Here is a 13,108-nt window from a genome sequence, read left to right on the forward strand (position 1 = left end):
ACATCTTCCAAACAAATCATACAAAAACATATAAAACTTGATGGAGTGAGTATCAATCACCAAAATCTCAATCGAATGTATTAGAATACACACTGAATGTACGAGAGTGAGATCAAACAGTGAATAAGAATTCAATCAGAAAAGGTAAGCCTATCTTTGGTGACATAATCATAAACCTAATCTTTTCAAACCAATCAATTTCGAATAACACAAACCAATATAACCTAATGATAAACATCTATCTTGTCCTTCCTTCTAAACACCAATTCCAAGAAAGAAAAAAAAACTAAAAGAAAATCAACTCAAACCAAACCCATACCAAAGAAAAAACCAATTCACATCATTTCATATCTTATATGTTTCCAACAAGTTTTCATTTCATTTGATTTCATTTAATTTCATCATATATAAAGATCCAAAAAATTTTAAAACCTTTTTCCGCTTCTTGAAAAAAAATCAATCAATCAATCCATCATAATTCATCATCATCTTCATCCCAATCTACTTTTTCCATCATAGCTTCACTTTCATCATAAAGCAAATCTAATCCTGTAAGTTTTTCTAAATATTTCACTTCATTTAAAACTTCTTTGATCATTTCAAATCCTTTTGATTCATAAGCTTTTACAACCTACATCAAAAAAAACACAAACACCCATTAGTTTTTTTTTTATTTGATTTTTGATTTTGAAAAAGATTGTAAATTTAAATCAATCAAACTTGATCACTTAACTGATTCACTACAACCTGTACATTTCTCATAAGCAGGTCCAACTAATTTCATACTTTCAAACTTTGAAAGAAATCCTCTAATCTGATGTGGTACATCACCCAATACAGAAGAAGATACCTCTTTTTTTTCCTTCACTGTTTCTTGATTCGGTTCATCTTTTTTTAAATTTGGTACTTCACTCATAGCTTCTGGTCTAAAGCAAAAAAAACACCCAAAAAAACAGAAAATCAGGTTGAAATTAAAAATCATTTGTTTAAAACACAAGCATTCAAGTTGGTTTTCTTTGATGTGTGTTTTTGAAAGATTTACCCATCTGGATGTTGTAAAACTGATGCCATCACTTCTACTACTGTTGCACTAGCAATCGCAGCCAATCCAGGTCGAGTGACCGTACACATTTGATCCAAAGTTCGATCAGTTAAAGACTAGATCCCAATCATTTTGATCAGATACGATCAACACTTCAACCTGTTTTCAAATGAGATCAAGAGATTGACATACATCTGTAGGAGCCACGATATCATTACAAAAGTAACAACCTAATTGTTGGATGGCAGGTGAAGTTGAAGAACCCAATGAATCGGATCCAGATAAAGTCTTATTCTTTGAAGACCTTACACCATGTCTCATCACCAAATAAGAATCAAATCCAAGTGCAGCATTCATGACCAACTAAGATCAACCAAGTTCGTTGAGATCCAATCAAGATCAACCGAAAGATCTTTCCATTCCAAACAAAACGAAAATCTTAAAATTTTATACATCAACATTTCACTTACTTTTCGTTTACTTGCTCCTAAGACAGTGGGTAACCATCGACTTTCACGCGAATCCATCAAAAGATAAATCACATCATGTTCATCAAACAAATCTTCTAATCGTTTCACATCTTTTTGAACTTGATCGACTAAATGAGCCGGGATTGGATGACCAGGCATAGGAATTGACATTTGGATTCCTGTGGCATCCTAAACCGCAAAGATGTAAATTGATGATGTAAATCATAAGATCTTTTACTTTCAAAACTCATCAAGAAATCATAATACTCACCACACCTGGATAAATCCTTTTGAGTGAAGCTGCAGCGCAAGCTGCTTTAGGTTTTCCTCCTTCAAGACAATCATTAAATTCAAACAATGGTTGTCGAACTGGATTGGAAAATGAAACAGTCGAAGAATCTACAAAAGTGATCTTTCGTACTCCCCATGCCTAAACCGAAAACCCCATGAAACCTCAACTTTGATGCCGTATGATGATGATGAAATGATATAATCCTTACCATCAATGTACGTGCCACATAACATCCCAACGTTCCAGCTCCTAACAGTAAACATCGAGCCGAAGCAATCTTATCCAAATTCAAATCCGGTAGGATTCTCCATCTCATCAATTTCAAATTCAAGTCTACAGCTTGATCAGCGAGTCTATAAAAAGATCATGAAAGGTTTAGTCTTAGCAAGGAAATCACTTGAAAGTAAAAACCCCGAAGATCTACCTTGTTGGATCCATCATCGGTCCTAGATCTGCCATCTTAGGACCAAGTTTACCAGCCGAGTTTTTTTCCCATCCGATTGCACTTGGCCTTCCAGTAGCTATATCATATATTCAAACACTCATTAGACTTAGGTATGAGAAAAGAGTAAGAAAAGAAATCCAAAGTGGATGAGTTTACATTGAGGTTCTTGATCAGGTAATTCGATCGTAGTTATCAAACTTCTGGTCACCGTCATATTTGGCTTTGAAGTTAACGGATCTCTAAAAGCAACCACTTGAAAATGACGAGCATCTGAACCATGTAGTTTGTTGAGTTCAGCTAATAAGTTTCGGAGTGGCCAACCAACAGCTTGAGGATGAGCAGAAGGATCAATAAAGAAAAGGTAACGCTAATGAATCTCATCAGTTAACTGTCCATTCACTCATTTTTCAAAAAAAATCAATCTTGATTTAAAATAAATTATCACTGACATCTATTGGTAAAACTCCTTCAAAAAACTTGTGCCAAGATCGAGTAGAATCCAAAACCCATTTCCCATTCAACTTTTTCCCAATCCAATTTCCCTTAAAAATTTCTAAATCAAATGAATTCGATTGATTTAAAAGATTTTGAATCTCATGTGTTTCATTTGAATTGAAATCTGACCAAACTCCTTGATTTCCTACATTCATCCAAGATGGTTTTGCTATGAAAGCTGGATATGCAAACCAATAAAAATATTTATATTTTTTTAAATCTGAAAAAGTTATGACTAAAAATGTAGGTGATTTGGTTTGAAAACTTTCGACTTGTCCTAATGAATTCCACATCTATTTGATTGAAAAAAAAACAAAATCACTTTAGTTTGTATTTTCTTTTTCTTCTTGGTTGGATGAGATGATTGGATAAGAATACTAACTTCATCTGCATATTGATTAAAAAGTGATTGTTTATCACAAGCTTTAAATTCTTCAATCGTATTAAAATTCTTCAAGACACCAAACATAGTCACTCTATCATTCAAACTAAACCATAACCACCAAACCAACCAATCAACCAAGAAATATATGAAAAAAAATACCAAGATAAAAAACCTTACGTTGAAAGACTAGACTCCGATATTTCCAAATCAAATGATTTCCCATCCAATCTAATCTCACCACCTAATCCAATTTCTTTTCCAAGATGATGTTCTTTATCTTTTACCCATCTACCTCTTTCATATATCCCTTTGATAGGAATCGGTTGATCTCCTAATTTTAATACATCAATTTTTAATTTCGTTAATGTATGCCAAAAAGTTGGATCGATTGAAGATGAGAATGGAATGAATTGTAAAACTGATGTCATTCTTGTGTAAACTGTCTTATTCTTTCGGTTTGATTGGGTTTGGTTTGATTGGGTTTGAGTTGAGTTGAGTTGTGCTGAGCTGATTATGAGGATGTTGAATGATATTGTGAAGGGTTCATTTCTTGATTGGTCTTCAAAATGCTCCGGATTGGAACATCACATATCACCACATCACATGTCACATCACATTTCACTCATCTCAAGTGCAATTTGCGAATTTCAACTTCAATTGAAACACAAAGGGCATAAACTCAATCAAACTCAACACACAACTTATGAACAGCTATAATACCCTCAAGTGTCAAGTTCTTGATAGTTTCATCAAACATATTCATCAATCAATCCCCAAGAATCTATTAGTATGATCATCAGTATATAATGAAGCAGAAGAAAACAAATGATCGAATCAAAAAAAATTGATCAAGAAACATCACACTACAAATACTACAAAACCTCTATTTTATGAAATATACTTTTATTACTACAATCTTTTTCGTTCTTTCTTTTTAGCTTCAATCACTAAAAACATCATGAGATGAATGATTTGAATGATTTGAATGATTTGGAGGAGCAGGAGAATTAGATGTAGTAGCTTTTAATGCTTTAATCCTTTCGATCTCTTTAACTCTTTCTCTAATCCCATAAGTTCCATCCCTACCACCTTGATTGATTCCATGTTGAGAGAGTCCTAAAGACATTCCCCAAATCCCTCCAGCTCCTTGTGTCCATCTTTCTGATGAAGACAAATTAGATGATGAGATCGATTCATTTCCACTTGGATGATGATGATGATTACTATTCGCAAAGGCTGCTCTATAGATTTGATTGGGGTTGGGGACCATCATCGAAGTAGAGTGTCTTAAGATTGGATTACGTTGATTGGATGGGAAACTATCGGATAAAGTCTTTTCTGAAGTCAAATTCGATTGGAATGTAGAAGGATAATTATCAGGTCTTCCTGTTCGGTTTAATTGAGGTGGAGTTGTGAATTCATTAGGTAATTGAAGAGATGGTCTCATAGGTCGTGAAGAAGTAGAATTAGATCGATATCGAGTCGAACGAGGCGGATGAGATGGTACAACATCAGATAAATGGGTGACAGTATAATCCACTGCTGTGGTATGTTGATCAAGACTTGATGTTGAAAGACTGGTAGGTATTGATGAGATATCTTCATCAGCTTCAGGTGTAAGTGTGCTAGTAGGTTTTACAGGCTTTTCAACTGGCATCGCTTCACTTTCTACCCAAACATATTCTCCTGTTCCGTTTTCGGCATTCTCTACTGCTCCTTTACTACCCACACCCGGTAGTTTAAGAACTCGAACTTTAGGCCATACTAAATTATCCACAATCCAACCTCGTAGTCGTCCTAAGATCAGTTGTTCAACTTTTGGAATATCTTCGAGTTTTGCTCGAGCTCCTAATAAAGATGTCGTCGACATGCAAAGTGTGAAATCTGGATCAAGGGAGAGCAGTATCGCCGGTGTAGGTGCAGCAGGATCATGTTCGACAGGTAGTGGAATAGCCACAGGGGGTATTTCAGCCATAACCTAATCAAAACCGTATTTAATCAGTGAGAATTGCATAGAAATAGATTGGTAGCACTGGAATCAGGGAAAAGAAGCTTACAGTGGCCGAAAGTTGATTCAAAGTGATACCCAAGCAGACAGGCAACACAGCGAAGCGGGAAGTTGGAAAGTTGATAACGACCTTTGTTTCAATCGAAAGTGTAACGTGATCCGAGTAATCCACATCCACCTCAATCCTCTGGTCAATTTACAAAAAAAGTTACAGAGGGTCAGATAAACCATTGATCGGGTAAACCTCGAAGAATAGAATCTCACCATTCTTCCAGTTTCATCAGCAGGTCTCACACGTGCGTTTGTGCACAAAGGAAATTGATCACCAAAGTCCACCTCAGTGACGGTGATGTAATCCTATGAGCCAGACCGAAAAAAGCAAAACAAAAAAGATGAACCAAGATTTGAAAAGTGAATCATAAGATGATTTGATCACTCACAATACTGATAAAGCCTGGCTCACCATCTCTGACTGAGTTAAGAGCCTCTTCGACCATCCTTTTTGCTTTTTCGCCTCTAGAGGAAGAAGCCGATTCTTCATCAAGTTCACCATGAACTAAACTACGATATGCTACAATGGCTTGAGCGACCAAAACGTTGAGCCAGTCTGCTGTCTCGGGTGGATGAGTTGAAAGATCATAAGATAGTTTGGATAAGACGTCAGGTACGAGTGGTTTTACATTTCGATCCGCAAGTGAGGGTCGATTTCGGCGAGAAGAGATGATGGACGATCGACGAGGTTTCTATGAGATTTGAAGTAAAGGAACTGATTAGTTGTGTAAAACTTTTGAGATTTCAAAAAATTGATAAAACCATTCCGACAGGGAAACAAAAACCTGCCTTATGACGTCGATTGTGACGAGCAGCTTCCGGATCTTCGAAGATTACATACCTAACAAACAAGATCACCACGATGATACTAAAATATTCGTAATCAGAAAAAGATTAGTGATAAGAAACTGATCATGGAACTGATTGACTAACAGAGAAAGTTGGCCAACAAGTACCCCTTGAGTGAAAGTAAGACGTAAAAACCGAGAAGATTGATCGGGTGCCGAAGGAGGAGTCTTGTTGGCTGCTTGGACCATGATCGTTTGTAGTTGAGGTTGGATGGAAGATTGTCAAGGTGGAAAGCGAATGTAAGGTAAAGTTGAGATGGTGGGGAGTAGAGTAGATAAAGTGAACTGACTCAAAAGTCACGCATACACCTTGGTTTCATGAAACAACTGGTCTTCTTGTCTCAGCAAAACTTCAACTGCGACACTTTCAAGTTTCATTTCATCATTCTCATTCTCATTGCTCACCACTGCCTCTCTACCAACTCACTCATCATGTTTCTATGGTCAGTGGGAATCCTCTCAAAGCCTCTATCGGCCAAAATGGTAAACATCTCAAACAGAGGAATGGGTGAACTCCTGTGTGGCAAATAGGTGCAAATCATGCTTCTCTTGGTGAAACCTCTCACATTGATTGAGCGATATACCAATCAAACATTCAACTTGTATGGGTGGGCCATTCTTACCTCGAGAACTATGTATGACGCAGTCATTGTGCAGGAAAGCCCATCCAGCGCATTCTCCGAATTTTCCCGTATGTATTCTCAAGATTCTGGATGAAGAAGATGTCCTTCCGCGCAAACATCCCTCCTCCCGCAGAAAAATCATTGTTTGATGAGGCTTTTGATACCATTGCATGTCCATCTGGAAGTTGACATCTGACTTGACCGCCCAAGCGAGTGACAGCATTTCGTTTCTGGCTTCACCATCACCTTGCGACTGACCACTGTTAAGTTTACGACCGACCATCGTTCTGGGGCTAGTCTGGAGGTGGGATCCAGTGGTTCGAGGGGCATGAAGCCAATAGACCGTGTAACCGATTTATGTGAGGTGATCACTGAGCTCAAACGCCAAGTTGAAGCATTGATAAGACTGATCAAGGCATTCACGACGATAGCTAAAAATTGACCACAGCATCTTGTCCGTCAGACCGGCCAGAAAGAGCGCGACATCAATCTCGTTTACAAATAACTTCGTCAAACGCTTGCCTAATGACGAGTTTCACACTCCCGAAATTGATCAAACCTCATTTCCGAGGTTCTACAAGCTTACCTCACGCGTCGTCTGCTATCCCTGAACGCAAGTTAAACCCTCGATCCCTACAATTCGACTGGTCAAATTGTTGGAAAGAGTCTATCTTTTGAGCACGATATAGCAGCGTAGCCAGTCATCCAAGTCATCCCAGGAAGCCAACACACCGATTCTAATCTGATCTTACCTAATTTGCCATGGAGTCTCTCCTTCCCATGCCAATAGGCGAACCCACCGGAAAGTCAAAATATTTAGATTTCCAGCCAATCCTGAAATCGGTACAAACAACATGGGTAAGAAGATTCCTTGAAAGCAAGAGCTTCAAAATTCCATCTAATCCTCACGTGTGTTTTTTATATTCCTAGGGAAAGTACAAAACTTTGATCTCCGTTTCTACTTTGGTATTCTTCATAGGATCATCCTGGCTATTCATTCCTTGGTCAAAATTGTTTGTCAATTCAGCTCATGTCATTGAACTTTGATTCTTAAAGCAGATTCTCCCTTTTTCCAGTGAATTTCAAAGTAAACCAATTCATAGAGCACGGATAGGTGTTGCCCACATGTCTGATACTCGAGGAATACCGGTAGAAGAGCTCCCACTGTGTAACAAAACAATGCTTTATACATTGAGAGACATTGCTGGATTGGGGTCTGAACTTTCTTACTACGTACGTAGAACCTTATTATCTTGGTCTTTGATAAGATTCTGATGTGTTCATCTTTCAGGGTGAAGCGGCTGCTGTGGCATCTTTGCTCAACTACACGATGATTTTGGACGATTCAAAGTGGAACTACGGCAAACTAAGTGTGAGCGAGATCTATTTGAGATGAACAAAGAGTGAACTCACTGACCTTTCATTTGCAGGATTATTTTGATGTACCTCCACTTGATTGCCGACCCCCTCAAAACTGGAGGGAAATGCCACGTACCCTTTTTGACAACGTTGGATTGAACGAGTCTGATCACGTCTGGGCAAGCCGCGACAAGTGAGTTCAGATGGATTAACAATATCTGGCGATGATCCTAATGTGGCTCTTCCTCGTTTATAGTGACGGTTACAGTCGCTATCTGCTGCAACATGTCGACTCTCGCGCCGTAGAAACTCACGCTGTCTGGAACTTGTTTAATCATCGAGAACAGAGGAGCATCTTACCCGCTGTGCAAAATCTACATCACTCAGTGAAGCCCATCTTTGATGCTAAATCAGACGCTTACCGACACATATGGAAACCAAACCAAATGATTCTGGACGAAGTGATGAAATTGAAGGTTGAGCTGAATGATAAGCTACTTGCGCCTCAAAACAAGACGTCCCATGGCACTTCATCAGCTGGATTTGATCTAGATTCACCAATGGCCAGAAAGGTGATCTCTGTACAATTCAGAATGGGAGACAAGATAGACGAGAATGATTATACGAAACCCGCCGCCGCCATCGGAATGAAACCAGCTCAAGGAAATCCTCATCCATTCTTTGAGGTAGTGAAATCCTATGTACCCGATTGGAAGACATCCAAAGAGCTCCCAGTCCTATTCGTTCTGTCTGACGATCCTGAAGCCGCCTTGAAGATGTTCGACGAATATCAATCATTCTATCCCCCTTCACAACGCTTTCCACTCATAGTCTCACCCAAAGCCGCCTCTATCACTGAGCACGGTCATCTACAGTCATCATTCAACTCTGCCCCTTTGGACGTCAGAAAGAAGCTTGCCACAGCATTGATCCGTGATCTCACATTCGCTGTCGACAATTCCGACTCAATTGTCTGTAGTTCAGCAAGCAATCTTTGTAACATAATGCTTCACCTACGTGGTTCTGAAGACCTTATTGGGCCCACAGGCTCATGTAGAAGTGTAGATGTACGATGGTTTCCTAATGCGATGATTCATTCATTGAACGCTCTGAGTCTCGATGCAATCAAGGATCGGGACCAAATCCTCGCTATGGTTCCACGCTTAGCCACTGATGCCAGGAACTATGTGGACCTCTAGATTACAATCATGTCGGAAAATACCTCAAGCATCAGAATTCTGACGGGAGTCCTAATGGCAGAGTTATATCAACAAACTTGTTTATATTGAACGACGGAGAAAATGATACCCTGAAGAGCTTGTTTCTGGGAAAACAAGACGTTGTGATGAGGTAATTCAAGAGCTTGATGCTCAATGGGATCAGTTATTGGTAGACTAATTTTATTTCCGAATTCTTTGTAGTGTACAACACTCTTAAAATATATAACTTATCCTCAGCGCCAGCGTTGCTTCTTGTAACAAATAATTTACCTACATAATAACATGCATGAATGCAGAAAGACATTCGTGATGATCTGGTTCATCTTCAAAATGTAATTTTTTTGCCACAGCTACGCTCAACAAAGAGACCATCAACAATTTTCTTTTCAGAGGTAGAATCGCATCCACAAACGTTTTCTACAGTTGACAAAGTTTTGCTAGCGTTTTGATGATTTTCTCAATACTGATTTCAGTTTCGAATGCTGCTTTCTTTGATCATTTGTCCTGCAACAGATGCTTCATTACGAGACAACCATAATCTGTGATGCTAAGGGTGAAAGGCCAATGTGACCAATCGAAGGTTACAATCTGATCAAGGTACGCTTAACATATCATGTTGAATCCAGTATCAATCCAGTCCACTCAACTTTCTACAAAGTTCAGGATCTTATAAGTAAGCCATTGAGAAATCTGATCCAAAAGATTGTCATGATAATCATCAATCCACGATTACACTTTTTTCCAAGCGAGAAGCTTGTCATCATGCACCTTGTCAATAATCAAAAGTACAACCATCTTGTGCGATTCGTTGTGAGTGGTGGCAAAGGTAGGGCCTCGTGCTGCGAAGGATTTGGGGGTTCTGCAAAGGCTCAAGCTACCTGCACAAAGCCCATGGCCTCATGGCGACGTCCATCTCCCTGGTCCACGTCACTTTTGCACTTGTTTCTCTTCACAACAATCTCTCTGCGACTTTTCAAGAATCAAGTAACCATGGCATTTGTAACCTCAATGGAGTCCCTCGTGGCGGCTGCGAGGTGGCTCGGAGCGACTCGACGCCTCGCCGCTGCCACGAAGCATTCCATTGAGTTCGAACATTTTGCTCTCGCTACCTACCTACCAGCAACAGCCAGCAACACCAGGCCATGGGCCAAACAACTTTGTCAATAGTTTTTGGGCGCGACATTTGACCAAGGCGTTCGAACCATCCATTCCAGCTTTCTGGGATCGACTGTATAAACCTCATAATTATTTCAAAGGATCACTTCACCCGTCGCCTGCTTTTCAAATACACAAGTTCAATACGTGCAATCAGACTCGTCATTGTTGACAGACAGGAGTTTCAATTCTGAGCGAGACATCGAATATCGACCGGTACTTCAGAGTTCAACCCACCGATTTTACACTGATCACTTCAAAACGACAATGGAACCTCTCATTCCCGTGCACATGGGCAAACATACCGTAAAATCAAAATTCTCGGATGTCCGGGCAATTCGAAATTTCATGCACACACCACGGGTACGAATCTTCTCTGAAAGCAAGATATGCAAATTTTGGTCTGATTGTCACACACACTTCCACCTTATTAGGGAAACTTCAAAACTTTGATGGCTGTTGTTCTTTTGATGCTCTTCACGGGATCATCTTGGTTATTGAAGTCTTGGTCACCACAGTTCGTAAATCTGCCATATCCTCAAAACACTAATTTTGAATGCTGACTTGATGTTTTTCCAGTAAGACCGAGATTGTTCAAATTCGCAGAACACGGATAGGGGTTGCCCAGACGGATGGTATGGCAAGAAGACCTGCTGAAGAGCTTCCACCGTGTGCTAAAACGATGTTATATACATTGAGAGATTTTGCCGGATTGGGGTCTGAATTGTCTTACTATGTACGTGAATCCCTATTCTCTTTGTCCTTGATAAGAACCTGATGTACGTACTGTCATCTTTCAGGGTGAAGCGGCTGCTGTGGCATCCATGCTCAACTACACGGTTCTTCTGGATGATTCAATTTGGAACTACGGGAAACTGAGCGTGAGTGATGGCTATTTTGCTTGAAGAGGCGTCACATATACTGACTCTTCATCTCCAGGACTATTTCGATATACCCCCACTAGCTTGCCGACCCCCTCAAAATTGGAGAGAAATGCCACGTACACGCTTCGCAAACGTTGGAGTGAATGAGCCTGATCACGTTTGGGCAAATCGTGACATGTGAGTCGATATGGTCCTATACTTTCTGGTGATGGCTCTTTTGAATACCTTTCTATTTGTAGTGATGTCAGTTATAGTGGCTACCTCCTGCAACACGTCGACTCCCGCGCCATAGACACTCACGCTGTTTGGAACTTATTCAATTATCGAGAACAGAGGACTATCTTACCCGCCGTACAAAATCTCCATCATTCAGTGAAGCCCATCTTCGATGCGAAATCAGAAGCTTTTCGGCACATATGGAAGCCAAATAAAATGATTTTGGAAGAAGTCCAAAAACTAAAGGTTGAGCTCAACGAAAGAATGCTTGCTCTTGAAAATATTGTGTCTCATCGCAGGTCTTCAGCTGACTTTGACTTAGATTCCCCCATGGCCAGAAGACTGATTACTATACACTTCAGACTGGGAGACAAGATAATAGAGAATGATGCTATGAAGCCCGCCGTGACTATCGGAATAAAGCCAGCTCAGGGAAACCCTCACCCATTTTTTGAGGTAGTCAAATCATATGTGCCCGACTGGAAGACATCCAAAGAGCTACCAGTCTTATACATCCTGTCCGATGATCCCGAAGGCGCCTTGAAGATGTTCGAAGAATATCAATCATTCTATCCCCCTTCACAACGCTTTCCGCTAATAGTCTCACCCAAAACCATCTCGATTTCTGAACACGGGCATCTTCAGTCAAAATTCAACTCCGCCCCATTGGATGTCAGAAAGAAGCTCGCCACAGAACTAATACGTGATCTCACATTCGCTGTCGACAATTCCGAGTCAATTGTCTGTAGTTCCGCTAGCAATCTTTGTAACATCATGTTCCTACTGCGTGGCTCTCAGGATCTGATTGGTCCAACAGGATCATGTAGAAGTGTAGATGTGCGATGGTATCCCAATTACATGATCCATCCATTCAACGAGCTGAGTCTCAATATGACCAAGGATCGTGAAAAGATTCTTGAGATGATTCCACGCTTAGCTACTGATCCAAGAAACTATATAGACCTCTAGATTTCCTTCACTTTGGAAAATACTCACCATAATTTTCACGGGATCTATAATGGCAGATCTACTTCGATTCAAACAACATCTGTATATAGCGACGCAGGAATTAGTATTCTCGATGAGCTTGTTTCAAGGATAACAAGCCGAGGTGGTGGGGCAATTGAAGAGCTTGATGCTCAAGGAGATCAGTTACTGGCAGATTATTTTATTTGTAAATTCTTTGTACATATGGCACTTTCCAAATATATCTTATCCTCAACGCATTAGTGACTCCTTGTACCAAGTAATTCTAACATCCATGAACGCACACAGACATTCTCAATGATCTCAACAGTTTTCAAAATAAAAGAATTCTTTTGTATCAAGTGTTTTAAGCACAACCGTTGCTTTTCGTATTTCCACTTCATATGCTTTTCCAAGAATATGGATTCCTTTATCACATAAAGTCGAACAATAAGACCGATGTAGTTAACAGTCCTTCATCGTTCACACTATCTGCTGGATGACTTCAGGGAGGGCAAAGGTAGACCGTGCTAGAAAGGTCAAAGTGCATTTGCTCTTCAGGCAGCGCGATTGATCCACAAGATCAAAGATCATGTAAAGCAGCGTCACACGTCGTAGTGCTAGGTATGAATGGTCCTTCAGCCATACT

General features: G+C 39.9%; 4 protein-coding genes across 4 annotated transcripts; 2 read left to right on the forward strand and 2 right to left on the reverse strand.

Annotated features, from left to right (window-relative positions):
• Positions 1 to 137: 137 nt before the first annotated feature.
• On the reverse strand, positions 138 to 3,557 carry MELLADRAFT_118051 (uncharacterized protein; the record flags this gene model as incomplete). The annotated part of the gene is made up of 12 exons (XM_007416347.1): positions 138 to 631; positions 734 to 926; positions 1,043 to 1,158; positions 1,235 to 1,405; positions 1,513 to 1,701; positions 1,784 to 1,942; positions 2,013 to 2,157; positions 2,229 to 2,325; positions 2,406 to 2,616; positions 2,699 to 3,037; positions 3,127 to 3,232; positions 3,307 to 3,557. The coding sequence occupies 12 exons, from the start codon at positions 3,555 to 3,557 to the stop codon at positions 473 to 475; spliced, it is 2,136 nt and encodes a 711-aa protein (XP_007416409.1).
• Positions 3,558 to 4,069: 512 nt separating this feature from the next.
• On the reverse strand, positions 4,070 to 6,225 carry MELLADRAFT_111891 (uncharacterized protein; the record flags this gene model as incomplete). The annotated part of the gene is made up of 6 exons (XM_007416346.1): positions 4,070 to 5,107; positions 5,187 to 5,324; positions 5,402 to 5,494; positions 5,578 to 5,880; positions 5,951 to 6,056; positions 6,122 to 6,225. 6 exons carry the CDS (start codon positions 6,223 to 6,225, stop codon positions 4,070 to 4,072), a joined length of 1,782 nt encoding a protein of 593 aa, XP_007416408.1.
• Positions 6,226 to 7,271: 1,046 nt separating this feature from the next.
• Positions 7,272 to 9,565, forward strand: MELLADRAFT_118052 (uncharacterized protein; the record flags this gene model as incomplete). The annotated part of the gene is made up of 6 exons (XM_007416284.1): positions 7,272 to 7,517; positions 7,590 to 7,672; positions 7,736 to 7,892; positions 7,951 to 8,031; positions 8,090 to 8,211; positions 8,275 to 9,565. The coding sequence occupies 6 exons, from the start codon at positions 7,422 to 7,424 to the stop codon at positions 9,215 to 9,217; spliced, it is 1,482 nt and encodes a 493-aa protein (XP_007416346.1).
• Positions 9,566 to 10,660: 1,095 nt separating this feature from the next.
• MELLADRAFT_67858 (uncharacterized protein) lies at positions 10,661 to 12,462 on the forward strand (the record flags this gene model as incomplete). The annotated part of the gene is made up of 6 exons (XM_007416285.1): positions 10,661 to 10,756; positions 10,828 to 10,910; positions 10,973 to 11,129; positions 11,194 to 11,274; positions 11,333 to 11,454; positions 11,517 to 12,462. 6 exons carry the CDS (start codon positions 10,661 to 10,663, stop codon positions 12,460 to 12,462), a joined length of 1,485 nt encoding a protein of 494 aa, XP_007416347.1.
• Positions 12,463 to 13,108: the final 646 nt, after the last annotated feature.

Source organism: Melampsora larici-populina (assembly GCF_000204055.1).
Source record: "Melampsora larici-populina 98AG31 unplaced genomic scaffold MELLAscaffold_59, whole genome shotgun sequence".
NCBI classification, from domain to species: Eukaryota; Fungi; Basidiomycota; class Pucciniomycetes; order Pucciniales; family Melampsoraceae; genus Melampsora; species Melampsora laricis-populina.